Source organism: Mastigoproctus giganteus, chromosome 1 (assembly GCF_048544385.1).
Source record: "Mastigoproctus giganteus isolate SK-2022 chromosome 1, ASM4854438v1, whole genome shotgun sequence".
NCBI lineage: Eukaryota > Metazoa > Arthropoda > Arachnida > Uropygi > Thelyphonidae > Mastigoproctus > Mastigoproctus giganteus.
In genome coordinates this window covers 186435967-186463919 of record NC_143575.1, presented here as the reverse complement: position 1 = coordinate 186463919, position 27953 = coordinate 186435967, and the positions used below count along the sequence as shown (strand labels likewise).

The following is a 27953-nucleotide window of genomic DNA, read 5'->3' as shown; positions in this document are numbered from 1 at the left end:
AAGAATTTTGGAAACAGGACTTCTAAGAACTTTGTATGCATTTCAGGACTTTTAAGAACTTTGTATGCATTTTGGGACTTCTAAGAACTTTGTATTCAGATCACTTTATCATTTTAAAGTAAAATCAGTTAGAAACAAACCCTTCCTTCAGAAACACGTCTACTAACAAAAGAAAGTCTCAATTCGTGAAAGGTCAAAATTATTCATAAGTTAGAACGTGGTGCAAAAAATGTCAAAGTGTGAAAAAAGTTTTCTTTGTCCTCTTTAAGTGTGTTGACATTGTGGAAGAATAAAGATGTTTACATATCGGCACTGGAAACGAACATAACTGAAAAAAAATTTTTTAGAAAATGCAAGGTTACAAACGTTGATGAAGCATTGCTTCAGCGGTTCATCACACAAAGAAGTGCTGGATTTTCAATAGATAGTCCAATCTTGAAGGCTCAAGCGGAAAAATTTGCTAAACAATTCGGATGTAACTGTTTTATGTGCAACAATGGCTGGCTTGATTTAAAAATTGACATAGCATCGTTTGTGCAAACATTAGTGGAGAGTCTCAATCTGCAAATCCAGTAATGGCAAATGAATGGATTGACAGTGTTTGGGCAGAAATCAGGCAAGATTTCAATGATGAAGACATGTACAATGCCAATGAAACAGGACTTTTTTATAATTTGACACTTGACAATACATTTAAATTCAAGGGAAACATGTTGGTGGAATAATAAAATCAAAGGCTCACTTGACGGTGCTCGTATGCACAAATATGACAACTATGACGGTGCTCGTATGCACAAATAGGAACTGATAAAAAAAAATAAAAAAAACTGTTTGTTATTGGAAAATTGTTAAAACCTCAGTGTTTCAAAAATGTAAGGAAAACTTCCTGTGGATTACACTGCAAACAAGAAAGCTTGGATGACTTCAGATATTTTTCGGCAATACGTAAATGATTGGAATAAGGAGCTATTCAAAAAGAATAAAAATATTTTATTGTTAGTTGATAACTGTCCTATACATCCGCAGATTCAAAATTTGTCCGATATTAAGCTAGTGTTTCTACCTCCCAGTGTGACATCAGTTTTACAGCCAATGGACATAGGTGTAATCAAGAGTTTGAAAGGATTTTATAAAAGATTTCTAGTTCTACATCTGATCAGTCAAAGAGAACAGAAACTTACTGAGTTTATATCAATATTGGATGCTATAAATTTATTGAATGATGCATGGTACAACATTACTTCGACAACCGTATCGAATTACTTCAAGAAATCGAAAGAAATTCAAATGAAATTTCAATTGTAGATGAAGAAGATGGAAACGAAGAAAACAACTCACCATTATCTGAATGGTTGTAACAATGTTGTAGGTTTTAATACAGATAACATCGATGACAACTTATGAACTAGTAGTCTTCCTACAGAGAGTGACATTGTAGATGCTGTGCTCAACAAAGATGATGATTGTGATAATGATGTGATGACAACTGAAAGTGAATCAAAATCAGTGCTGACAATTTCAAGCTCAAGGTACAATGGACACATTAGTCAATTTTTTTGAAGGAACTGAGGCAAGTAATGAGACCTTTAATGCGTTGTGTTTTAAGGAGAAACTTAAGAAATATCAAAGTGAAATCTTTAAAACAAACATTAATTTTAAGATGAATAAATAAAGATTAATTGAAATCTCATTTATTATTAAATAGTATTGTTTTTAATTACAGAGAAATAAATTGTTTAGTATTAAGTGTATTGTAGTTTATACAAGCATATTAATACACATAATATGTAGGTATATAGTTATATTATTTTTTTTCTCTCTAATATTTCTTTTGTTTTTTGAATCTCTTTTTATCAAGTTATTGAGAATTTAAAAAAATAGGAAGTAGATTTAACTCATCACTGATATAAATTGTTCATTGTTTAATGGCCCCAGAGGTTTCCCCATTTCCACTATCACTGATATAGCGAGTAATGGTTATAATGAGGAAATTTTGTCGATCCCTTGATGCTCATAACCAGGTTCGACTGTATATATATATATATATATGTATAATCAGCTGAAATGTTAACTTTATGTAGCTGAAAAGAAATGGGATGTATTTATGTCAACTGAATTTGTTAGGTCTTTATTTACACCGATGTAATGTGTGGAAAGTACCACTGTTTTAAATAAATGACTAAATATCCTATGCACTTGACACAGTTGCTGTGAGGAAAAGTTCAATTAATAGATATAAAATTAGATTTCAGCTGTGTTTTGTGTAACATTTACAGAAAACAAAAAAGCTTATTTTTGTGATTCTATTCTTACATTTATTTGATGAAAATATGAACTGGAAAGAAACTAAAACCATGGTGGAAAGACTGTGTGGAGGCAGGATGTGTATTCTGCATGCACGTGTTTAAAAATTTAAAAGTGAATCAACTGTTGATGTGTAACAGTTTTTTGAAAATATAATTACTTCTCTTTTCAATTTTTGTATGAAAACATGAGGAAGATTTGCATTCTCTCTCTCTATATGCTTGGATTTAAAAATCAAAGAAGTGAATAAACTGGTAATGTAGAACTTTTTGAAACAGGTTTAGTGCATTCCTCAGATTTTAAGAGAATAAGTTATGTGGAGGATGAGGATGGATATCTCCTATATGCTCTTGATTTGAAATAAATAAGTAAATTTATGTAAATATAAGTAAATAAGTAAATTATGCAACAAGAATTTTTTTGGCCACACAGTTCACAATATGCTATTCAGTTTTTAGAAGCAGCACATTGGTTTGGATCAGTTGCCTTCTTACTTATTATTCATGATAACAGTGTGCCATGACTGGTCAAAATCACAGATATCAAGCAGATTGTTATGGAAAACTTTTTATTGACTATTGCATGTTTCACAGTTACCTTGGCCTTGTTTTTTGAATAATATTCTGGCTTTGGAAATATTGTATACACTATTCCTTTTATAACTTTTATAAATTTGATCAATCGTATTACATGCAGAAGAAAAAAGAATTTCAAAAATTGTAAAGGAACTTAATCTATTTGTCTATTTATTCCTCTTTTAGTAACTACAGGTTGGCCTGGGTGCAATTTTACACGATTTCTCAGAAATAATTAAATCATGTAATGCAAGGTAACCCTTGCATTACATGATTTAATTGGTTCTGAGAAATTGCATAAAATGAATTGATTTTTACTTGGGCAAAATACAGATGCATTTATTTATTTTTTCTCTAGTTAGTAGATTGATACTGTAATAAGCTTAATCAGGTGATGAATTAGCTGATACTGATACAGGTCTGGGTTGGTGGACTGATGATTTTCAGCTCTGTTGAAGAAATGGTCAAGAGAAAGCTGACGGGCAATATTTTTTCCTCTCTCCCCGTAGAGCTCTTTGTTATAAGACAAAGAGTTCTGAATCTCTCTAGAAAGTTTAGTGCTTCTCTCTTTGCCTTCTGTTAGGATTATTCTCATTAATTACACTAATGATACCCCATGTCAGTGTGCTTAAAAAATTCAGCCATTTGATCTATTGAAAGGTGTTTACCAGGTTCAACAATGGAGGAATCATCATCTTCATTTAAGTCTTTCTCCAATTCAGGAAGGTCCTCATTGGTGAGCTCCTCATGCACTACATGAGTAACTCATCCATGTTGTCCTCATTCGCATCTTCAAATCCAATTCTCTTTGCAGTGGCAATGATAAAGTTCATCTTCAGGATCAAAGTCATGAGACTCCGTGACATCAGGCCAAATCTGTTTCCAAACTCCCTGCATGCAAGACTGTGAAACTTCTGCCCATGCATTTCCAATGTTGTCAGTCACTTTCTTGATATTATAGTTCTTCCATAGAAAGTTGATCTTTGCCATTGGTATCTATGAGTAAATGTCCTCTGGAAATGACAACTTTTGAGAGTTGTAATGGCACCCTGCTTCATAGGTTGGATAAGGAATATTGTATTTGGTGGCAGGAACATGGCAGTAATGTTTTCATCGACATCAATGATGCTTGGTGGGGGGGGGGTCCTCAGGTTCATTATCTAGGAGAAGAAGAATTTTAAAGGGCACATTTATCCTCTCACAATAAGTCTTCAATTCACAACAGAGTTTATTGGAAAAGTAGGATTTAGAGACGGCTGCTGTAGACCAAGCTTTCTTGTTAGACTGCTGTGCAACTAGCAAATGCTCCTTAGAATAACCTTTCAGTGCTCATGGGTTTTCAGAGTGGTAAACCAAGAGGGGGTTTTATTTTGTGATCTCCAGATGCATTCTCTCCTAACATCAATGTAGGGCAATCCTTGGAGGCCTTAAAACCTGGACCTTAAAACCTTAAAATTTCTCTTGCACCAGGACAAATATTTTCTTGCCATTCATTTCTGGAACAACCCTGTTTTGTCCACATTGAACATTTGCTGAGACAAATAACTGTGGTCTTCAATTGCCACTCAGAGTTGTGATAGAAAGTTCTCTGCAGCAACTGAATCAGCTGCTGCTGTAGTCTTGCCTGTTAGCTTAAGGTTATAGAATCCATTTTGCCCCTTAAAATGTTCAAACAACCCAGCACTGCAATAAAGATTTGCACTTTCAGATCGGACTCAATCACATTCAATTCCTGAAACAAAATTTTCATTTTAGCTTGGATAATACTAGTGGCATAGGAATAGTGCATTGATTTTGATGTTCAAGCCATTGTGCCAACATCTTTTCTGATTTCTTTATAGGTGGAAGCCTTAGGAGATTCCTCTGGCTCTGACCATGTCAATGGGCCATTTATTACATTCATACCTCTTAATCACATCTGATTTTGTTTTGAGGGTTATAGGTTTTTTTTTTTTTTTTTTTTTGTCACTGGCAGCACTGTTTTTACGTTTTTCCACAGGAGTTGATTTTAAGTTACACTACAATGTAATAAATATGTTGCGCAAATTTAAAAAAGACAATACCATTTGTAATGCTTCTGATTCTGCAGCTGCAGAGAGAGACAGAGACTGATTACTTACAACTTACAACACTACGTGCTTACGACGCAGTGTTGTAATACATTTTTTTTATTTAAAAAAAAAAAAAGTATTCTCAATCACTGTGTGCCTGCATAGTGATTTATTTGTAAATGTGAATGCATGGTGATTGAGACCAGTTTTGGTTTTTATTTTTTTTTAAATGAAAAAATAAAATTTACACTGTTATAGCATATTAACTGTTTAGTATCCATAGTAAGACTATTCACACCAGAGCAGACCTGCTATTGTTTATTACCCCACCCAATCAATAAAACTAAAAACCATTCACATCTCTTTAATTTTATTGGTTGTTTGGAGCAATATGTATTGGCAAATCTGTTTTGGTGCCACGTGTGCAAATGCAAACTGAGAGTCAATCATAATGTTTCTTTGTCAAAAGTGGCACTAGTCCTTTGTAAGATTATCACAGTTGTAAAACAGAGAATCCAGCATTCTGCCTGATTGTTACTGCTAGATTGAACTATGTAAAATACTGGATGCAGTCTGAATTTTTTGGCCACTTGGTGACCAAGTACCCAAAGCTTTGAAAGCAGAAAGAAAGAGAATATAAAATCAAGAGTTAAAAAAGAAAGCTGAAATAAAGTTACTTAGGAACTGTGGAGTAAGGAACTTCATTCAGTAAGAGCCTTACTAAAAAAAAACCATAGAAAATTTCAAAATCAGCTAGTTTCAGAAAATGGGGTATTTGTCCATTATGGAAAGTGAATTAACTGAGTGACAGATGAACCTGATGGTGAAACTGGAATAAAAGTGTATTTTTTATTCTTTTTCTTTTTTCCACACTTGTAATTGGGATAATTTGATATGAAGTGTTTTTTTTTGGGTGTGTTTTTTGATAAATAATTCATGCACATTATTACAAATACTAATTTGAAGGATTTTAATTACATTTTAGGTCTTCCTATATCAACTCCTTGTACAACAATCAATAAAGTTTGTGCATCAGGCATGAAATCAATAATGTTAGCAACTCAGAATCTCATGCTTGGCCATCAGGTAGGCAGATTAAATTATTTAGGAACTATTGGCTCTCTCTCTCTCTCTCTCTCTCTCTCTCTCTCTCTCTCTCTCTCTCTCTCTCTCTCTCTCTCTCTCTCTCTCATCATTAATAAAATAAGATGAATATTTATTTAATCAAGGACAAATATATATATATATATATATATATATATATATATATATATATATATATATATACACTATCATTTAATTATATTAAATAAAGTTAAATTATAATGAAATAAATAAATAAATAATTAATTAATCATTCATTAGAGGCAGCGACATGCAATTCCTCCATATGAAGCTGAAATACATCCAATATGTTAAATTAAATAAAATATGTTAAATTAAATAAAATAAAATAAAACATAAGCCATAAGCCACTACTGGCTTATGTTTTATTTTATTTAATTTAACATATTTTATTTAATTTAACATATTGGATATATATATATATATATATATAATTACTACTCTAAGAGTATATAATTAGTATTATATAGGTACTCAAAGTGTGTTATCTTACTTTGCTGTACCCTAAAATAAACATATAATTAGCAACAAAATAAAAAATATAAAATAAAATAATGATTAATATATATATATATATATTCATTTAATATAGCAGCTATACAACTGGAGGTAAGCAGCAAAACACAACTGGAAGCAAACAACTCCACCTGGCAGGCTAGAAATTAAAATTTTCCATGACATCTGTATTGTTCCACCTATATTGTTCAATATGTATGCTGAAGAAATTTTTAAAGAAGCCACAGAGGGATATACAGAAAGGAAAAAGATTAATGGCAATACTGTAAACATAATCAGATATTAGCATTAGTAGAGGCATATGTTTTTTTTTGGTAGTTGTTAGCGCATCGGCTTCTGTGGCTATAATGCACCTCCCAAGGTTTTTGCAGTACTTTGATCCAAGCCCGAGGCGGGATTCGAACCCACGACCTTTGGGTTGCAAGGCAGGCACTTTACCCACCCAGCTAGCCTGGTTGGCTAGAGGCATATGATGCAAGAAGGCAAACTTATGTAGCATCAGCCAAAAAAAAAAATTTCATACATCTATTCCCTCTAAACATTTGTCCAGTTCCTCCTTGAATTTATTTAAGCTATCAACCTCCACAACAACAGATGGAAGTTTGTTTCAGCAATCAACAACCTGCTGGCTAAATGCAAATTTCTGCACATCTTTTCTATAACTCTTTTTCCTCAATTTAAATTTATGCCCCCTCAGGTTCGTAATCTGAGCGAGAGGAAGAATCCCATCAGAATTGAACCTGTTTAACCCATTCAAGGCCTTATACACCTCAATCAGATCACCTCACAGGTGCCTAGTCTCCAGATGCTGCAATTTGCAGAACTTAAGCCTTTCTTGATAAGACCACCCCCTTCCTTCCCATCACCAGTCTTGTTGCCCTTCTCTGTACTTGCTCAAGCAGATGATACTATTTTGCTAGACAGTTCTGAGATTGATTTACAATCATTAGTGGATAGAGTAAATAGAATAAGTGAAAGTTTTGGTCTGAAGTTAAACACCAAGAAAAAAAAAATCATGGTGATCAGTAAGAACGAAGTAAGAACAAAAATTACAATCAGTAATGAAGAAATTGAAAGGGTTAAAAGTTATCGTTATCCTGGATGTATGCTGAGTGATTACTAACATTATCAAAGTTAGATACAAAGAGATACAGTACAAATAGAGCTACCCTCAGTGTGCAATGACTATGTAGTCTATTAGGTTGATTGGTGTGGGATATAAAATATAGATATTTTCATTGAATTAGGATGAACCAAAAAAAAAACTTCGGGAAATTTTCAAACAGAAGCACTTAAATGGCTTGGTTAATGAAATTCAAATTTAGAATCATAAGTTAACTTTATTAAAACCCTAAATTTTTAACACATGATATAATGATTTAAAAAAAAGTTCTAAAATGCATAATTTGACTACTTCATTTCGTATTATGTTTAGAAGTGCCATTACTTATTGGTTTCAGAGTTTATTGATATTGTGCTTATAATATTAATCAAGCGGTTTCCAGTATGTGAGTAAAAAAAGGAAGAAAAATACATTTGAATGATTTTAAAAGACAAAAATAGCACTTCTATTATGAACGAAAATTTGAAGCTCTATATATTTGGAAAGCAAGAACAAGTTTAAGGATTTATAAGTTCTCTCTTTTTTTTTTTTTTTTTACAGTTTAATTTCATTGGTGAGTTGACATTCTTCCCATAATTATAATTTCTTTTTTTGTCAGTGGTCATTCTGAATTGGTGTGTACAGGTATTTTGTGTTTAGTCAAATTTTAAAATGAGCTATTTTACTGAGCAATGAATTTGAATCAAAATTTGTTTCAAATTAGGGAAAAGCACAATGGAAATCCATGAAATCTTGAAAATAGCTTTCAGAGAAGATGTGATATGTCATTCAAAGGCTTTTCAGTGGTTTACAAAATTTAAAGAGCATTGCTCTGGCTTCCCACCAACTTCAAAAACCAATGATTTTCACTCATGTTCATGTTCTGAGCAGGAGTGATTTATGTTTAAATATCCATGAAGTTGCTAGTAAAATTAGTATTTCTTATGGGACACATCAGTAAATTTTAATGCCGTATTTGGGAATGTGATGCATTTTGGTTAAGTTTGTGCCTCAAATCCTTACTGATGATCATAAAGAGTGGCAAGTTCTTGCATGTCAGGATCTTCATCAACATGGTGCTGCTGACCCACACTGTTTCTTCCATCATTACTGGTGAAAAATTGTGGATGTATGGTTATGATCCAGAAACAAAGGCTGAGGCTGATCCTCTCAGTGGTAAACTCTCTTATCTCCCAGGCTCAAAAATCAATCAATTGCATGATACTGTTTGGAGAAAACAGCCAGAAAAGTGGGCTTAGGGAATTAATATCTGCATCAAGACACCATCCCTGCACATATGCCTTTCATTCAATAATTTGTTGTGAAGATGCTGAGATGGATGAATATGGAGCTGACCATTTTAATAGAGCATTTTAAAAGATAGCATGGGAAGGCTACAATGATGAAGACTATTAAAGCCCATAATAGATACAAGTTGATCTGCAATAGTACCACAGAAAAGATTAGGTTGCAAAGGCTGAATATGAGAAATCAGCTGATAGATTAAAAATATGACAGAGTTTATTGTGTATATGAATAGAAAAGAATGAAAATTGGATTAATCGTTATATATATAATGGGACTTAGATAACTTAGCTGACATTGCTGGAAAATTGAACAAAGGCATTTGCATCGATCTTTACAAATGGAAGACCCTTCTTAATAAGGAGTGGCTATTTGAGTGAGGCTGAGCAGTATGAAATTAGGAATATTGATATTACAGAAGATTGCTTATTAGGAAAAACTTTCAAGTCTAAAGGAAAGTAAGATTCCTGAAGTTGATGACATATATACCCAATAGTTTTGAGAGAGGTGATGATAGAATGCATTGAACCATTAAGTTAATTATGAGGGCATCTTTGAACTCGAGAGAGAGAGATCCATCCTTTGGATTGGAAAAGTGCTGACGTATCACCAGTACGTAAAGGTGGCTGTTCTAAGAGGGAAGTGAGTAACTACACACTAGACCAGTCTTGATTTCAGTGGTGGGGAAGATTGTGGAGGCAGTGATAAAGAGTGCAATACAGATATTTAGATAGAAATGGAATTTTGTTTACTTAGAAATGGAATTTACAATATGGTTTTTATTAAGATGTTTTTTTTTTATTTTTATTATTAGCTATTTTGACTGTCAAGACAGCTAACTAGGTTAATAATTATTAGCCTGGTTAGCAGAGTACAAAATGATTAGCTGGATGTAGGAAATAATTTCGACATTGTTTATTTGGATTTTAAAAATTGTTAAAGCATTCAACTCAGTCCTGTATAAGAAGGCTACTATATCAGCTGGACTATGCTTGGATTATAAATAAGAGTCTTAGGTGATTATTGGTTACTCTTCAGATTGGGCCAATGTCAGAAGTGTGGTGTTTCCGATTTTCTTAAATGACTTTTATGAAGGAATAGAGAATGTAATGCTAAAATTTGCAGATGATTTAAAGGTTAGGAGCATGGTTAATGATTAGTGCCAGGCAGTGCTCCTTCAGAATGACTTGGATATCCTTTATTATATAGATATTATTTATTATCATTTTTTTGACTGGCACAGGAAAAGCCTAGGGCTCTCTGCAGTATTTGGTTAATGCTAATACTAGTCAGTATAACTAGATAGCTTATAATGACATCATTCATGATTCTTCTTTCAGCCTAAAAGAAGTGCACATGTATTTATTTTTTTCAAATAAAATTTTTTTTTTTTTTTTATAAAGAAAATTGGTGTGATAACTGAACTTCAAAATTTATACTTTTAAATAATTTATATATACTGACTGTTTCAGTTAAAAGGCATTGGGATATTAGGTTTAGTTTATTTATTGTCTGGCCTTCTTTGTCATATTTGAGCCAAAATTTTTCAATATGATGTTAAAGATAGACTAAGTGTTACCATTTAAATTGTATGATTTTTAAATTTTAATTTTGTCTAATCAGCTGCCTTTTTCTCTTTTACACAAAATAACAACAATGGTTGTAGTGTGATTAGAGGCAACTGAAGCCAGCCCTTGTATAGTTAGTAATTCCATAGCTAAATATGTAATGAAGAGGGGACATCATATAACCATTGGGTTTGTTACATTTGTTTTCCTTCAAATACAATCGCTATATGTTAATTTCAGGAGTATTCAGTAATGTTTTTGGGTAAAACAAAAGGTGGGGAACAACTTTGAGAAAAAAGCAGTTCAATTAGTTAAATTTTAATGTCAAATTCAAAACTTTCAGCTGGAACATGACAAAAAAGATCTAGGTGATAAATAACCTAAAAATAAGCAAAAAAAAAAAGATCCCAGTGCCTTCTAACTAAAATACTGTATGTATATTAATAATTATATTAATAACTAGGTGATGATAAAAGTTTGTTGGTTGGATAGAATAATATCTTTAAGTATTGAAAAGGGGAGGGCAAATGTTTTTTCTTTTTGCAGTGCTGCAATTCAGTTGCTTTATTAAGCTAACTTGAATATTATAATCATCTTCGGCTCATTTTAATCAGAAATATCAGGGAGCTGTAACAAAAAACATAACCATACAGTTAACAACACTGTATGCTTTATAACAATATTTTGTGCAGGCAGGAAAGTATGATTTTTGATAAATTTGAGATCGGTTTATAGTTCCTATGCCTCTATACAATTTATGCACAAACTCAATTTTTTTTTTTTTTTTTTTTTTAGGAAGTTATGGTTGCTGGCGGTATGGAAAGTATGTCTAACACACCATATTATTTACCTAGGGGAGAAACACCATATGGAGGAGTAAATTTGCTGGTATGCTTAAAAGTATTTATTACTGCTATTGTGGTTTGTTAAAATCAGAATTTATTACTGCTATCGCAGTTTGTTAAAAATCAAAATTTATTACTATTGTGGTTTGTTTGAAAATCGGAATACTGTATGTTAATAATAAGCTGTTGGTATCCCCATCTGTAAAACCTCTTCACATATGAATGAAGATGAAAAATAAAATATTTATTTAGCTTTTCAGCAAACTACAGAATTGTCAACACTTCTGCCATTCATATAGTAAGTTAACATGAGCAATTCTTTTCATTTTTATCCAAAGACCTTCTGTATTCTTCTGTAGCTTGCTTAGCCTCTAGAGCAGTGGTTCTTAACCTTTTTCTACCTATGTACCCCTTGTCAAATTTAACATCAATTGCCTACCCCCATTATAAAATATCTTATTTGTACAATATTTTAGTAATCTTAAATATTTAACAAGCATAAATAATGTATACAAATAAAATAAATAAAAAAGAAAATAGAAAAAATAAAACCAGAAGTTTAATGTGCACATTTTTGCTGTTTGTTCATTGTTAAAACGGTGAGCTGGGGAACATCTTCGATAAAGAAACACACATACGTTTCACAAAAAGCCTATTTCGTTTCTTCGTTTTTAATGAAACGAGTATTGAAAATCCTGCTTCTCACATATAAGTTGTCACAAATGGAATTAAAAGATTCATGGCTCTTCTTACTAATGCAGGATAGGCTTCCTTTAAGGAAGACCAAAATTCTTCTAAACACGTAGAATTAAATTTTTGTTTTTGCAATTCTTTTGATCTTAAATCAATAAGGTCATCTTTAATTGATTCCTGATCCTTAATATCATCAATATTAATAATAAAAGGATTACAGATCCACGTTGCCATTGTTAATTCATCAGAACAACAGTAATTATCAAAAGAACTTTGAAGCTTGTCCATATGTACAATAATATCTGTCTGTACAGAGATGGGCAAAATCATGTCACTGTGTGATTCTTTTTTTAAAGCTGATTCTAAATTTTGAAAATTTGCATAGTTGAATTATTCCAGTCTTCTTTTCCAAAGTGGTAACTTTGATAAAAATGCTTATAATATTTCAGAGCCATCAATGATAGTAATCGCAGTTCCATGAATCGAAAGATTAATTTCATTCATGTGGCCAAAAATATCTGCTAAATAAGCCAAACTAATTTCAAATTCTTGTTTTTCAAATTGCTGGGCAAGAAAACTTTCTTTTTGTTTTAAAAAGTATAAAACTTCTGCACGAAGTTTGAATAAGCATTTTAATACTTGTCCTTTCGAAAGCCAGTGTATTTCAGTATGATGATGAAGAATTTCATGTCATGTTCCCATTTCTTGACATAATTTTTCGAAAATTCGGTGATTTAAAGCAGAGGGTCTAGATAGAGGTGACAACTTTTACTACATTTTTTTTTTTTTTAAGACAAAACAGCGCAGAAAGGGGAACTACAGAAAATTTTGGAATTGGTGAAAGACTTGTGGAATTCGCAGAATCTCAAGGATTGTCAGTAATGAACACTTTTCAAGAAAAGGGTGAACAGAAAGTGGACATGGAAGAGTCCAAATGGATTAACAACTAATGAACTCGACTTCATCCTCACTAACAGAAGATATATCGTGAATGTTGTTACCATCCTGAATAAGGTAAATGTTGGAAGTGATCACAGAATGGTAAGATGCACACTTGATATAAATGTAGGAAAGGAATGGAAAAAACTGACTAGAGTAAATAATACGAAGGTCTTTGAGATAACAGAAGAGGAGAAAGAGCAGTATGTACTGGAACTTAAGAACAAGTTTGAGCTTCTGCAGACTGCTCAGAACCAAGACATCGATGAGGAATATTACAGCTTTCTGAAAGTGATAAAGCCCAAGAAATCTATAAGGAAAAAGCAATCCAAAGAAGAAAAAATTAGTCAAGAAACACTTGTTATGATGAATCGAAGGCAACAAATGAAGAGCAAGATAAACACTGACAAGGAGAAAATTGATTATACTGAGTTATGCAAAGCCATTAGAAAGAGACTCAGAGAGGACATAAGAAGATTTAACACAAGAAAAGTAGAACAAGCATTAAGGGAAAACAAAGGAATTAAATCAGCAGCCATGAGCAGTAATACAGAAAGACAAATGATACTGAAACTGAAGAATAGTGATGGTGTACTTATAAATAGCAGAGAAAGCATAATTCAAATAGCAGAAGACTACTATAGAGAATTATACAAGGAGCGAGGGAATGATGCCAGCAGTGGGGAAGATGGATCGCAAATTAGCAACACATACGACATACCTGATATTCTTCCTGATGAGGTAGAACAGGCATTGAAGAATCAGAAATCCCTGGGGGAAGATGAAGTTACTGTAGAGTTGTTAAAATTGGGAGGAAAAGTCATAACACAAAAACTGGCAAGGCTCTTCACAAAATACATTAGAAAAGGTGTGATGCCTAAGCAGTGGAATAATGCAATCATAGTTTTGCTGCATAAGAAAGGAGATAAATCAGAAATTGGAAATAATAGACCAATTAGCTTGCTATCCCACATCTACAAGTTGTTCACAAGGGTCATTACTAACAGATTAGAAAGAATACTTGATGAGAATCAACCAAAAGAGCAAGCTGGCTTTAGGACAGGATTCTCAACTATGGATCACCTTCATGTAATATCACAACTAATGGAGAAAGCAAATGAATATAAAACACATTATGCCTGGCATTTGTTGATTATGAAAAGGCATTTGATTCCATACAACATAAGGCAATGTTTCAGACACTGGAAAGACGGCATAGATACCCCATATATTATGATTTTGAAGAAAATATATGAGAACGCTACCTCCTTTATTAGACTAGACAAAGATAGTAGCAAATTTAAAATCAAGAAAGGAGTCTGACAAGGAGACACAATATCTCCGAAGCTGTTTACTGCTGCACTTGAGGAAGCTTTCAGAAGATTAGACTGGTCGCAGAAAGGAGTAATGTGAATGGAGAGTACCTAAACCATTTACGATTCGCAGATGACATTGTGGTCATAAGTCACGATCCCAAAGAATTAGAGGAAAATCTTAATCAGTTATGCACAGTTAGTAAGGATTTTGGACTAGATGAATATGACTAAAACAAAAGTAATGATGAACAAGTATGCCACAGAAAGGGACATAATGATTGAAGGAGCAGTAATCGAAAAGGTGGAATCATATACTTATCTGGGACAAGTTATTAGCTGTAATAATGATAAATGGCTGGAAGTCAAGAGAAGATTAAATTTTGGATGGGTATCATTGAGGAAATATAGTCACATACTGAAGAGCAATATCCCAGTTTTTCTGAAATGAAAAACAATGAACCAATGTATACTCCCCACCAAGACTTTATGGAAGTGAAACTTGGGTACTCACCAAAAGAATGGAAGAGAAGCTGAGAACTACACAGCGAAGAATGGAACAAGTTATATTGGGAATCAGACTTTTAGATAAGAAAAGAAACACATGGATTAGGCAGCAAACTCAAGTAAAGGACATTCTTATCAAAACTAAAATGGTCTTGGGCAGGACACATAGCTCGAAGACGTGATGACAGATGGACTAAGAAAATAACAGAATGATACCCAAGAGGAGCTAGAAGAAAACCTGGAAGACAATGGCGGAGATGGATAGATGAAATTTATGAGTTTGTGGGTAGTAAATGGATGGCCATTGCACAAAACAGAAGGATCTGAAAAGTTGCTGGAGAGGTCTTCATCCTGCAGTGGATTGAAAATGGCTGATGATGATGATGACTACAGTTTTTAAGACTTGATTGAGTTTTAGGTGGGAAGGTCTTGGATGCTAAAGCATGTCGATGTAACATACAGTGAGTTAAGACAGTTTGTGGAATTTCTTTTTTTACTAAACCAGCAAATCCAGAAGTATTTCCAAGCATTGCCAGTGCTCCATCTGTACAAATACTGCTAGGTTTTAATTTCCAGTCAAAATGTTGTTTTCCAAAAAAAAAATTTTCAACACGTTAATGCCTTTCATAGTTTCTTGAAGAGGTTTTCAAAATAAAAATTCTTCTTTGATGATATTCATATGTTGGTAACGAACAAAAGCTAGAAGCTGACTACATTGAGAAATATCTGTAGTTTCATCAAGTTGAATACTGAAAGGGTATGCTGTCGCTTTTAATTCCTCCATTATCTGGTTTAAATTGTTATCAGACATGTGTTTAATCCTGGGTGATATAACATCATTCGAAAGAGATAATGCTTCAAGTTTCTTTCTTTCATTTAAACCACATACGAGTTCAACCATTTCCAAAGCGCAGTTTTACTAAGGTTTCGTTGATTGTGTGTATGTTTTTTTTTTTGTTGTTTTTTTTGTTTACAAATGCGATATGCAACTTTATAAGATGCTTCAAGACATGGTTTCTGTGAAGGAGTGAATCCAAATTTTTGTAATGTACCTGATTTTTCAAACCTAGTTTTCTTGATGTGAAATTTCTCTGGACTGTCTGATACATATTTGGGATGTACTGAAGCGAGATATTTTTTTAATTTGGTAGGTTTCATAGATCCGTTCCCCAAAATTTTACTGCACAAGAAACATTGTGATTTTTATGTCCCATCACACTCAGTAGTAAAAGTAAAACCAAAGCATACATGTGACTCGTTATATATTTTCTTTTCTTTGACATTGGAGGGTCAGTTCTGGAAGTAATGAGAAATAAAATTGACTTATAATTTTATCAAAACCAGCTAACAGTTAGCTTTGCTAATAGTTCGGTTTTATGTACGTCTACTCCAGTTAGCTGCTAACTGGAGTAGACGTACATAAAACCGAAAAAAGAAAAAGAGATTTATTTAAAAATTATAAGAAATAGTATTTTCAATATTACATATTAAATGTCAAAAAAAAAATACAAATAAGATAATAAAAATTCAAATTAAGAACATTTTACTACTTACTTTTTATTTTCGTCAAAATCGTTAATCCCATTATGCAGCCCAAAACAAGTTAAACAACTGCAAATGAATAACTGAAACAGGGGTATGGCAGCCTATTGTTTTTTCATGTTGCCAAGCTTTGTTGTACAAGGGGAAGGAGGTCAGCGCTATTGTTGGAACTGACAAAAGTAAATTAGTTACCGGCTCCTCTGATAAACGGAGTTATTGTTTCTTGGAAAATGACGCACTGACCTATGATGGAGAGGATAGGCAGAAATTAAAATATTCTCAAAATTTAAAAGTTCTCAACAATTATTTGTTGTAAAAATGTAAGTAAAATAATTTAAATACATTTCATATTGTTAAATACATATAGTGATATTCGTAAGGGATGAATTTTTTTTTTGTTTATTACAAGGAATATTGTATTTTACATGTTTACATATCAAGATCTGCGTACCCCTGAAAGACTTTCACATTCCCTGGGGGTACATGTACCTCATGTTAAAAACCACTGCTCTAAAGTAACCTAGGGCAAAAAAAAAAAAAAGGTAAACAGCAACCATTATCAATCCACTGCAGGATGGAAGCCTCCACAACAATTCATGATGGGGAAAATGGACTATACATTATCTACCACGCTGGTCCAGTGTGGGTTGGCAGATTGACCGTGTTTAGCATTCAGGGGCTTGAACCCCAGTCTATTCAAAGAGTGTGTGCTACTGCATACCTGCTCCTGACCATTTGGCTATGGAGGCCATAGAGTGACCTAATTCATTGTCATCATCATTATCAGTTGTTTTCAATTCACTGCAGGATGAAGGCCTCTCCAGCAACTTTCAAGTTTTTTCTGTTTTGTGCAGCAGCTATCCATTTACTACCCGCAAACTCATGAATTTCATTTGTCCATCTCCGTTGTTTTCTTCCAGGTTTTCTTTTAGCTCCTCTTGGGTACCATTCTGTTAATTTTTTAGTCCATCTGTCATCATGTCTTCGAGCTGTGTCCTGCCCAAGTTCATTTCACTTCTTTAGTTTTGATAAGAATGTCCTTTATTTGTATTTGATGCCTAATTCATGTGTTTCTCTTCTTATCTAACAGAATGATTCCTAATATAATTCATTCTATTTTCGCTGTGTAGTTTTCAGCTTCTCTTCCATTCTTTTGATGAGTACCCAAGTTTCACTTCCATAAGTCATAGGGGAGTATACATTGGTTCATTATTTTACAATTTCAGACAAATTGGGATAATGCCCCTCAGTATGTGACTATATTTCCTGAATGCTATCCATCCAAAACTTATTCTTCTCTTGACTTCCAGCCATATATCATTATTACAGCTAATAACTTGTCCCAGATAAGTATATGACTCCACCTTTTCGATTACTGCTCCTTCAATCATTATTTTCCTTTCTGTGGCATACTAGTTCATCATTACTTTTGTTTTAACTATACCCATCTTTAGTCTGAAATCCTCACTAACTCAGCATAACTGATTAAGATTTTCCTCTAATTCTTGGGATTGTGGCTTATTATCACAATGCCATCTGCAAATCATAAGTGGTTTAGATACTCTCCATTCACATTGACTCCTTTCTGCAATCAGTTTAATCTTCTGAAAACTTCCTCAAGGGCAGCAGTAAACAACTTTGGAGATATTGTCTCCTTGTCAAACTCCTTTCCCAATTTTAAATTTGTTACTATTTTTGTCTAGTCTAATAAAGGAGGTAGTGTTCTCATATATTTTCTTCAATATCATAATGTATGTGGTATCTATGCCTTGTCTTTCCAGTGCCTGAAACATTGCCTTATCCTGTGTGGAGTCAAATGCATTTTCATAATCCATAAATGCCAGGCATAATGGTGTTTTTTATTCATTTGCTTTCTCCATTAGCTGTGATATTACATGAAAGTGATCCATAGTTGAGAATCCTGTACTAAAGCCAGCTTGCTTTTTTATTATTATTATTATTATTATTATTATTAATATCTGTCTATTGCTCTGCTTTAGAGCCACCCCCTTGACAGCGGTAAGCTAGGGGGTTTATTACATTCACAGGTTAAGGCAGGGGCATGTGTTTTGGTTGATTCTCATCAAGTATTCTTTCTAATCTGCTAGTAATGTCCCTTGTGAACAACTTATAGATGTGGGACATCAAGCTAATTAATCTATAATTTCTAATTTCTGATTTATCTCCTTTCTTATGCAGCAAAATTATGATTGCATTATTCCACTTCTTAGCTGTCACTCCTTTCCTAATGCATTTTGTGAAGAGTCTTGCCAATTTCTGTGTTATGTCTCTTCCTTCCAATTTTAACAACTCTACAGTAACTTTATCTTCACCTGGGACTTTCTGATTCTTCATTTTCTTCAATGCATGTTCTACCTCATCAGGAAGGATATCGGGTATGTCATATGTGTTGCTAATTTACGATCCATCTTCCCCACTGCTGGCATCATTCCCTCGGTCCTTGTATAAATCTCTATAGTAGCCTTCTGCTATTTGAATTGTGCCTTCTCTGCTATTTATAAGTACACCATCGCTATTCTTCAGTTTCAGTATCATTTGTCTTTCTGTATTACTGCTCATGGCTGCTGATTTAAGTCTTTTTTTTTTCCCTTAATGCTTGTTCTACTTTTGTTGTGTTAAACCTTCTTATGTCCTCTCTGAGTTTCTTTCTAATGGCTTTGCATAACTCAGTATACTCAATTTTCTCCTTGTCAGTGTTTATCTTGCTCGTTATTTGCCGTCTTCGGTTCATCATGATAAGTGTTTCTTGACTAATTTTTCTTCTTTGGATATCTTTTTACCTCTCAGGCTTTATCACTTTCAGAAAGTTGTATTCCTTGTTGGTATCTTGGTCCTGAAAGGTCTGCAGAAGCTCAAACTTGTTCTTAAGTTCCAGTACATGCTGCTTTTTCTCCTCTATTGTTATCCCAAAGACCTTCATAAGAAAGGAAAAAACTCAAGTCAGTTTTTTCCTTTCTTTTCTTACATCTATATCAAGTGTGCATCTTGCCATTCTGTGACTTCCAACCTTTACCTTATTCAGGATGGTAACATCATTCATGATATATCTTCTGTTAGTGAGGATTAAGTCTATTTCATTAGTTGTTAATCCATTTGGGCTCTTCCATGTCCACTTTCTGTTCATCCTTTTCTTGAAAAAAGTGTTCATTATTGACAATCCTTGAGATTCTGCAAATTCCACAAGTCTTTCACCCCTTTCATTTCTTTCACCAATTCCAAAATTTCCTATAGTTCCCCCTTTCTGCGCTGTTTTGTCTTTTTCCAACCTTAGCATTGAAGGCCCCCATAATAATAGTGTAGTGGGTTTTCTACTCATCTAGAAGTCTCTTAATTTCAGTGTACATTTGTTCAACCTCTTCATCATCTTGGCTCGATGTTGGTACATAAATCATTATAACTTTTAGTTTGTACCTCTTAGAAATCCTTAGAAGCAGCCTTGACACCCTTGGTGATGTACTTTTGAATTCCAAAATGTTTTTTCTATCTTGATGGACCAGAAAGCCAACTCCCCCTTTGCTCTTCTCACTGTTTCCATTGGTGTACAGCAGATGCAAGGCCTTACATTTAGTAGCATTAAACCTTAGTTGCTATTGTTCAGATCATATTTGTAACTTGTCCAAATTGTTTTTAAGAAACAGCCTTTTTTTCCATTTTTATACTCCCTCATCAGCAATTAATAAATTACTGAAGTCATTAATGAAGATTAAGAATATGAGTTGCTCCAGCATTGATCCCTGAGGGACTCCACTTGGTCTGAAAAGTGCCCATTTATGGCTGTCATCTCTCTCTCTCTCTCTCTCTCTCTCTCTCTCTCTCTCTCTCTCTCTCTCTCTCTCTCTCTCTCTTTTCCTTCCCTCCTGAATCACCTCAGGATCTTCCCTATAATCACAGCTCATTCCGGTTTATAACCTGTCACGGGGGAATCTATCCAAAGATTTACTATAATTTATGTGTGCAAGTATAATGACAAATTTGTTTTTTAACTACAGCTGTTTTATGACTTCATCGTAGTAATTAACCAAATTGGTCAGACATAACTTTCTTCTCATGAACCCATTCATTTTTCCCCTTCTACTATTCCATTCTTATTGAGGTGGTACTGTGTTGTATTCTTTATGATCTTGTAGACCAGTGCTACTCAAAGTGTTGTCCGCGGACTGTGCTGGTCTGCAACCTGTTTGTTACTGGACTGTGACGATTCATCCATTACCAGTCCGCAACGATTTGTATTTCACAAAAGTACCAGTCTGTGACGGAATGGAAATAAAAGAAACCGGTCCTTTACCACAGATAGTCTGAGAAGCACTGTTGTAGACAACAGAAGTCAAGCTTTCTGGTCTGTAGAGTCCTGTCACCTTTTTAGATCCTCTTTATAGATTGGGAAACATTAGCACTTCTCCAGTTCAAGGGAATGGTCCCAAAATCTAATGATGATCACATTAACATATAACTAATGTTTTGATACATTCACATAACACTTTTTTTTTTTAATATACCATCCATCCCTAGGCCTTATCCTCTCTCAGTGACAAAGTGGCCTTTTTCCTATAGATGCTTCTCAGGGATCATTATATAAGATTTGATTTAAGAGGTCTGAGCTTTATTTTAATAATAAAAATTAGTATACATGCAAAATTTCTATAAGCAGTCCCCAATAAAGTACTTTTGATATCCTGATGATATATAACCTTTTTGAGATTCTTGCCACTCTGGAATCATCAATGAGTCTTCAGCTGTGAGTAGGTTGAGTGCAGCTGTTGCATTCCATTGGATGGTTGGAATGTCATCAAATCTTTGTCCATGCACAAACAAGCAATTGATGAAATTAAGATCCATTTCAATTAAGATTGCTACTATATTTAATACCACGTGAAATTAATAATTTAGTTTATTAATTACTATTCGCCCAAACTACTATACACTTTTTATTTTTAGCTTTTCACACAACTCTTGACGGGGAACCTTCAGGGTTTCTAGTAAAATTGACTAGAAACCTTGAAGGTTCACGATCAATTCATCTTCCTCTTGAAGGTGGTCAATTCAGCAGCAATTTCTCAGATGGTTCACTGCAAATCAGAACAAATTTTTTAAGTGCTTTAGCAACCATATCATCACTGCTTGAAGTTGAAGGTCAACCTAAATGTTGGTCATCTTCAACAGTTTTTTGACTATTTTGGGAACGTTTCATTCGCTGACAAATGACCTAATTAAGTAAGCATCACCAAATTTCTGCTGTTTTTTTGCCTGTTCTTCACATAAAACTTAATGTACACGTATTTTTTCTACTTTCATATCCATTATCCACTTTCATATCCATTCAGTTGTGGCTCAGACGCAGCCTGGTTTTGTTGGGAGAGGGTCTTGCCTGACTAATTTGATTGGATACTGTGATGTGACCACAAAGGAACTGGATGCAGGAAATAACTTTGATATCATGTATTTGGATCTTGGAAAGGCTTTTGATACTGTTGTACATGGAAGACTGCTAAACAGATTGGAGCAGTGTGTGGCGTTGGAGGCAGGTTGCTGCTATGGATGGGGGAATGGCAGAGTGGGAGAAGACAAAGAGTGGTAATCAATGGACACTGCTCATCGTGGACTGATGTTATTAGTGGAGTCCCTCAGGGTTCAGCATTGGGTCCATTGTTGTTTTCTGTATTTATAAATGATATTGATGATGGTATATCAAGCTTAATGTCCAAGTTTGCAGACGATATGAAGGTTGGCAGGGTTGTTAATTCACTAATGACAGTACGCTGCTGCAGTAGGATGTAGAAAAGTTGAGCAGCTGGGCTGAGAGGTGGCAAATGAAGTTTAACATTGACAAATGTAAAGTACTACATATGGGAAGCAGTAACCCCAGAGTAACGTATCAACTCTGTGGTACTAAACTGACAGTGGTAGAGAATGAAAAGGACCTGGGGATAATTGTGCAGGTAGATATGAAGTTTTTCTGAGCAGTGCAGACAGTCTGCAAGAGTAGCTCATGGCGTCTTGTCAATGATATACAGAATTTTTCTGTATCCCCTAGTATAAGGCAATGGTCAGGCCACACCTTGAGTACTGTATACAGGTCTGGAGGCTTCATTTTAAGAAGGATGTATTGCTGTTGGAATGAGTACAGAGAAGGGCAACAAGATTAGTGAATGGAACAAAGGGTTGATCTTACAAAGAAAGGCTTAAGTTTTGCAAATTACAGTGTCTGGAGACTAGGCACTTACGAGGTGATCTGATTGAGGTGTATAAAGTCTTGAATGGTTTGAGCTTGCTCAATGCTGATGGGATTCTTCCTCTTGCTCAGAATAATCACCTGAGAGGGCATAAATTCAAATTGAGGAAAGACAGATATAGGATAGATGTGTGGAAGTTTGCCTTTAGCCAGCGGGTAGTTGGTTAAACAGAATGGGGTAAGACAAGATAAAACTGAATAAGAGAACAGACTTATATTCTTTGTTGTGGAAGTTGATAGCCTAAATATATTTAAGGCTGAGCTGGACAGGTATTTGGAACAAACAGAGGGGTGAAATGAGTTTTTTTTTTTTTTTTTTTTTGGCTGATGCTGCATAAGCTTGCTTTCTTGCATCATATGCCTCTGCTAAATGCTAATTATCATTGTGACAGGGGCCTAAATTGGCTGAATTTCAACATGGTCTGCTCTTTACTTGTTTAGTGGAGGGGGAAGCAGCTCAATCTTGATCATCTACTTCTTGATCGTCTACTACTGCTCATCTTGATCCTCTGCCTCCTCTGATTCTTTTGCAAGAATCAGACCTTAAGACCTTACTTTAACAAGTAAGGTCTTAAAACTTTTTTTATCAGACCTTTTATACCTAATTTTCCAGCCATATAACTTCCCCTCACCATTTTTACTTGTTTCAGACATTGTTTCAGCCATTAAGATAATTTCAAACTATTTAACTCATCTACCACTTCATCTGGATTGTATTTAAATCCACTACTTCCATATTGTATGAGATTTATCTTGTTTACTTTCTTCTTTCTTGTATTCACATAAATAAAATCCTTGTCTGTGTTATTAGCTTATCTCTCTTTGTCATATTTTTCTCTTATTCAGTTTTTAAAAAAAAAAAAAAAAATTACAAAACAATCCCCTCTAAATATTTGTCCAGTTCCTCCTTAAATTTATTTAACCTATCAACTTCCATGACAGATGGAAGTTTGTTCCAGCAATTAACCACCTGCTGGCTAAAGGCAAATTTCCGCACATCTATTCTGCCTCTGTCCTTCCTCAATTTCAATTTATGCCCCCTTAGGTTCGTAATCTGAACAAGTGGAAGAATCCCATCAGAATTCAGCATGCTCAACCCATTCAATGCCTTATACACCTCAATCAGATCACCTCGCAGGTGCCTAGTCTCCAGCTGCTGCAACTTGCAGAACTTAAGCCTCTCCTGGTAAGAGGATCCCTTCATTCCCCTCACCAATCTTGTTGCCCTTCTCTGTACACGCTCAAGCAAATCTACATCCTTCCTAAAATGAGGCTTCCAGACCTGCATGCAGTACTCAAGGCGTGGCTTGACCATTGCCTTATACAGAGGGACAATCACCTCCTTTCCTCTGCTAAAAAAATTCCTGTATATCATTGACAACACCCCATGACCTGCCCTGGAGGGGTCTGCATTGCTCAGAAAACTTCATATCTGACTGCACAATTACTCCCAGGTCTTTTTTCATTTTCTACCTCCTTAAGTGTAGTACTACACAGTTGGTACATTTCTCTGGAGTTACGTCTACCCATATGCAGTACTTTGCATTTTTCAATGTTAAACTTCATTTGCCATCTCTCAGCCCATCTGCCCATATTATCTAGATCCTGTTGCAGTAACACACTTACTGTCATTAACAACCCTGCCAACCTTTATATCATCTGCAAACTTCGATATCAAGCCTGATAAATCTTCATTAATATCATTGATAAATATACAAAACAACAGCGGACCCAACACCGAACCCTGTGGGACTCCACTAATAACATTAGTCCACGAAGAGCAGCACCCTTGATTACCACCCTCTGTCTTCTCTCACTCAACCATTCTTTTATCCATTGTAGCAACTTACCCTTAATACCATTCTGCTCCAATTTGTACAGTAGTCTTCCATGCACAAGTGTCAAAAGCTTTCCTGAAATCCAAGTATATGATATCAAAATTATTTTTTGCATCCAGTTCCTTTGTAACTACATCATAATAACCAATCAAATTTGTCAGACAAGACTTTCCCTTAACAAACCCATGCTGTGTCTGAATTATTGCTGCAGTCTTGTCTAGATGATCCTGCAATGCATCTTTAACCAGTGACTCCATTATTTTACCCGGAACAGAAGTTAAACTAACTGGTCTGTAATTACTCATGTCACCCTTCGATCTCCCTTTGTGAATTGGGGACACATTTGCACATCTCCAGTCCGTGGGGACCTCCTCTGAATCCAAGGATGCTCTCATAATTATGGCTAAAGGTTTGCTTACTTCCTTTGCCACCTCTGGATAGATCCCATCCACCCCAGGTGCCTTTCTTATGTTTAACTTCAACAATTTCTCCCCCTCTTTGTTCTCAGTTATTACAAAATCGTTAAGCACCCTGTTACAATTTGATAACCTTGTGGCATTTTCAAACCTTAATAACTCCTCATGTGTGAATGTAGATGCAAAATACTCATTCAGTTTGTTTGCTATCTGAGCAGGATCATCAACAGTCGAACCATCGATATCAAGTGGACCAATCAGATTCATTCCATTCCTTTTAGAGTTTATATAAGTAAAGAAATCCTTGCTGTTTTTCTTAGCATCCTTTGCCAAAGATTTCTCATAATCTGCCTTTGCCTGCCTAATCTCCTTTGTGACTTGATTACAGACTAGCTTATATATATCATAGGCTTCTGTGTCGCCTGATAATTTATATGCATCCCATGCATTTTTCTTCTCTGCCACGAGTCTCATTAGTTCATTTGACAACCATTATGCCTAAACCTTGAACAATATTTCTTAATAGGTATGAAACGTTTAGTGGCTTCCACTATTAATTCCTTGAATGCTTCCCACTTAGAATTTGCTGTTGGTAACATCATCAGTTGGTCCCACTGTACAGAACTTAAAAACTGTCTGAGACTACTATAGTCACCTTTACGGAAGCAAAAATCCCTTCCTTAAAGATATAATTACCCCTGATGGTAATTATATCTTTACTTACTCTTTACTTTACTTACCTTAAAGATATAATTACCCCTGATGGTAATTATATCTTTAAGTAAATCCCACATTAGTACACTGTGATCACTGCCACTTAATGGTTCCTTTATCTGCAAATTCTTAATACACAAATGATCACTGCTGATAACCAGATCAAGAGTATTACCCTCTCTGGTTGCCTCTCGAACATGCTGCTGCAGAAAACAATAATCCAATAAATCCACAAAAGTCTTACTAGTGTGCAAGTGACCAACCCATAAATTCCAGTCTATATCTGGGAAGTTAAAATTCCCCATTATTATTATAGTCTCCAACCATCCACATTTTATCCATTTTTTGAGTTATATCTCTCAGTCTTGTCATCCAATTTTACATCTTTCTTTTACACTTCTCTACTGGGATGAATATGTTAGTGGCTTCTGGATAAATCCCTTATGCTTAATGCATTCATATTCCCACAGCATATAACTGTTTTTCAGTTAGTCCAAGAAGTACTTTAGGCTGCTGTTAACCCCCACCCCCTAAATTAAGGCACTTACTCTTTACTTTCCTTTATCCCCCAAAAGTGCTTTAGACACTGCTCATTTTATGACATTATGGTCACTACCTATTTTGTTTGTTCTTGCCATATCATATCTGTGATGCTGCTTTGATCCTCGATGAGGAGGATCAGATGAATAATTTTGGATTTGGCTAAGACTAGTTTTTTGATCACTTTTCCTGCTGATCATTCTAGTATAGTTTTTCTCCATGTTTTACAAAAAAACAAACAAACTACAATTTTATAAAATAGATATTTATTTAAAGTATACCCAGTATAAAATAAAATAAAATAAAATATTTCAGTAGCTTTCGGAACTCGTGTCCCTTCGTCAACTGACAAATTTGAATACATTACAAGCAAAGTGTGGCACGTTACTCATTCGTCATTGTTGTAGCACGGACGTGTGCTGCCTTGCGCCAGTGATCATCCATCAATAAAACGGTTGTCTCCGGGATTGGATGTATACGCATGCCTTTCTGGCGATTTAATGCCTTAGGGTTGTTCATTATGTTTAGTGACTCTAGCCATAGGCGGTGGCGAAAGTGTCGCGCGTGGTCCACTATCTCAAAGTCGCGCTTGGGGTCAAGATCGTGGTTGGTAGCCCAAAAATGTTCTGCAAGCGCGGACTGGTCAGTTTCGGCAAGCCGGATTGCTCTGTCGTGTTCCGTGAGGCGATCCTGGAGACGTCTCGATGTCTCACCTACGTAGCAACTGTTACAGGCCCTACAGGTGATACGGTACACTACATTGCTGCGTAAGACAGGTGTGACAGGGGTCTTCACACTGGAGACAAGTGAACGTAGGTTCCTACCTGGTAATTGTACACATTTGATGTTGTAACTTCTCAGGATCTTCGAGATACGTCCTGACACTCCTGGATAGTACGGAATGTAGGCGGATGATATGCCGACTTGCTTCGGAGGTCTTGGGTTGGAAGTAAGTTCTTGTGCCTGTAACAAGCATCTGTTTAGTACATGGGATGGATAACCGCATCTGGTTAGATCCGCCTTCACACGGGAGATCTCGTTACGTCTAATTGTGTCGGTGCTGGAATGGCTCCAGGCCCTGGAGAACAGGGTGCGGGCAGTGCTATTGAGATGGCTTGGAGCGTGGCCGGACCCGTAGTTGGTGAATTGACCGCACCACATGGGTTTGCGGTATACTGAGGTCTCTAGATGTGGGCCTACGCGATGCACTAGCACGTCCAGAAACGGGAGCGAACCGTCCACCTCTGATTCTACGGTAAACTTGATGAAATTGGATAGAGAGTTGAGGTATTCTAGTAGTACAGTTTCAGAACCACGTGGTATTATGGTAAAAATATTGTCGACATATCTACACCACGTTGTAATAGGTGTAGGTGGGTTCTGGTGTATCTGCTTCTCCAGATCTTCCATGGCGATGTTAGCTACTACGGAACTGACAGGGGCACCCATAGCAGTGCCATGTACTTGTTTGTAGAGTGAGTCTTCAAAGGTGAAGATGCTGCTAGAGAGGCATAGGTTGAGGGCGGTACAGACGGTTGAAGACTCACTCTACAAACAAGTACATGGCACTGCTATGGGTGCCCCTGTCAGTTCCGTAGTAGCTAACATCGCCATGGAAGATCTGGAGAAGCAGATACACCAGAACCCACCTACACCTATTACAATGTGGTGTAGATATGTCGACGATATTTTTACCATAATACCACGTGGTTCTGAAACCGTACTACTAGAATACCTCAACTCTCTATCCAATTTCATCAAGTTTACCGTAGAATCAGAGGTGGACGGTTCGCTCCCGTTTCTGGACGTG

The 27953-nt window shown here is 35.2% G+C and overlaps 1 protein-coding gene across 1 annotated transcript in view; it reads left to right on the top strand.

The window, feature by feature from the left end:
• Positions 1 to 27953, top strand: part of Acat1 (Acetyl-CoA acetyltransferase 1) — a 223404-nt gene that overhangs the window by 53518 nt on the left and 141933 nt on the right. Inside the window, exons 5-6 of the mRNA XM_090383498.1 lie at positions 5916 to 6016; positions 11342 to 11434. Coding sequence (XP_090239624.1) covers positions 5916 to 6016; positions 11342 to 11434 — 194 coding nt within the window. The remainder of the gene's footprint in view (positions 1 to 5915; positions 6017 to 11341; positions 11435 to 27953) is intronic.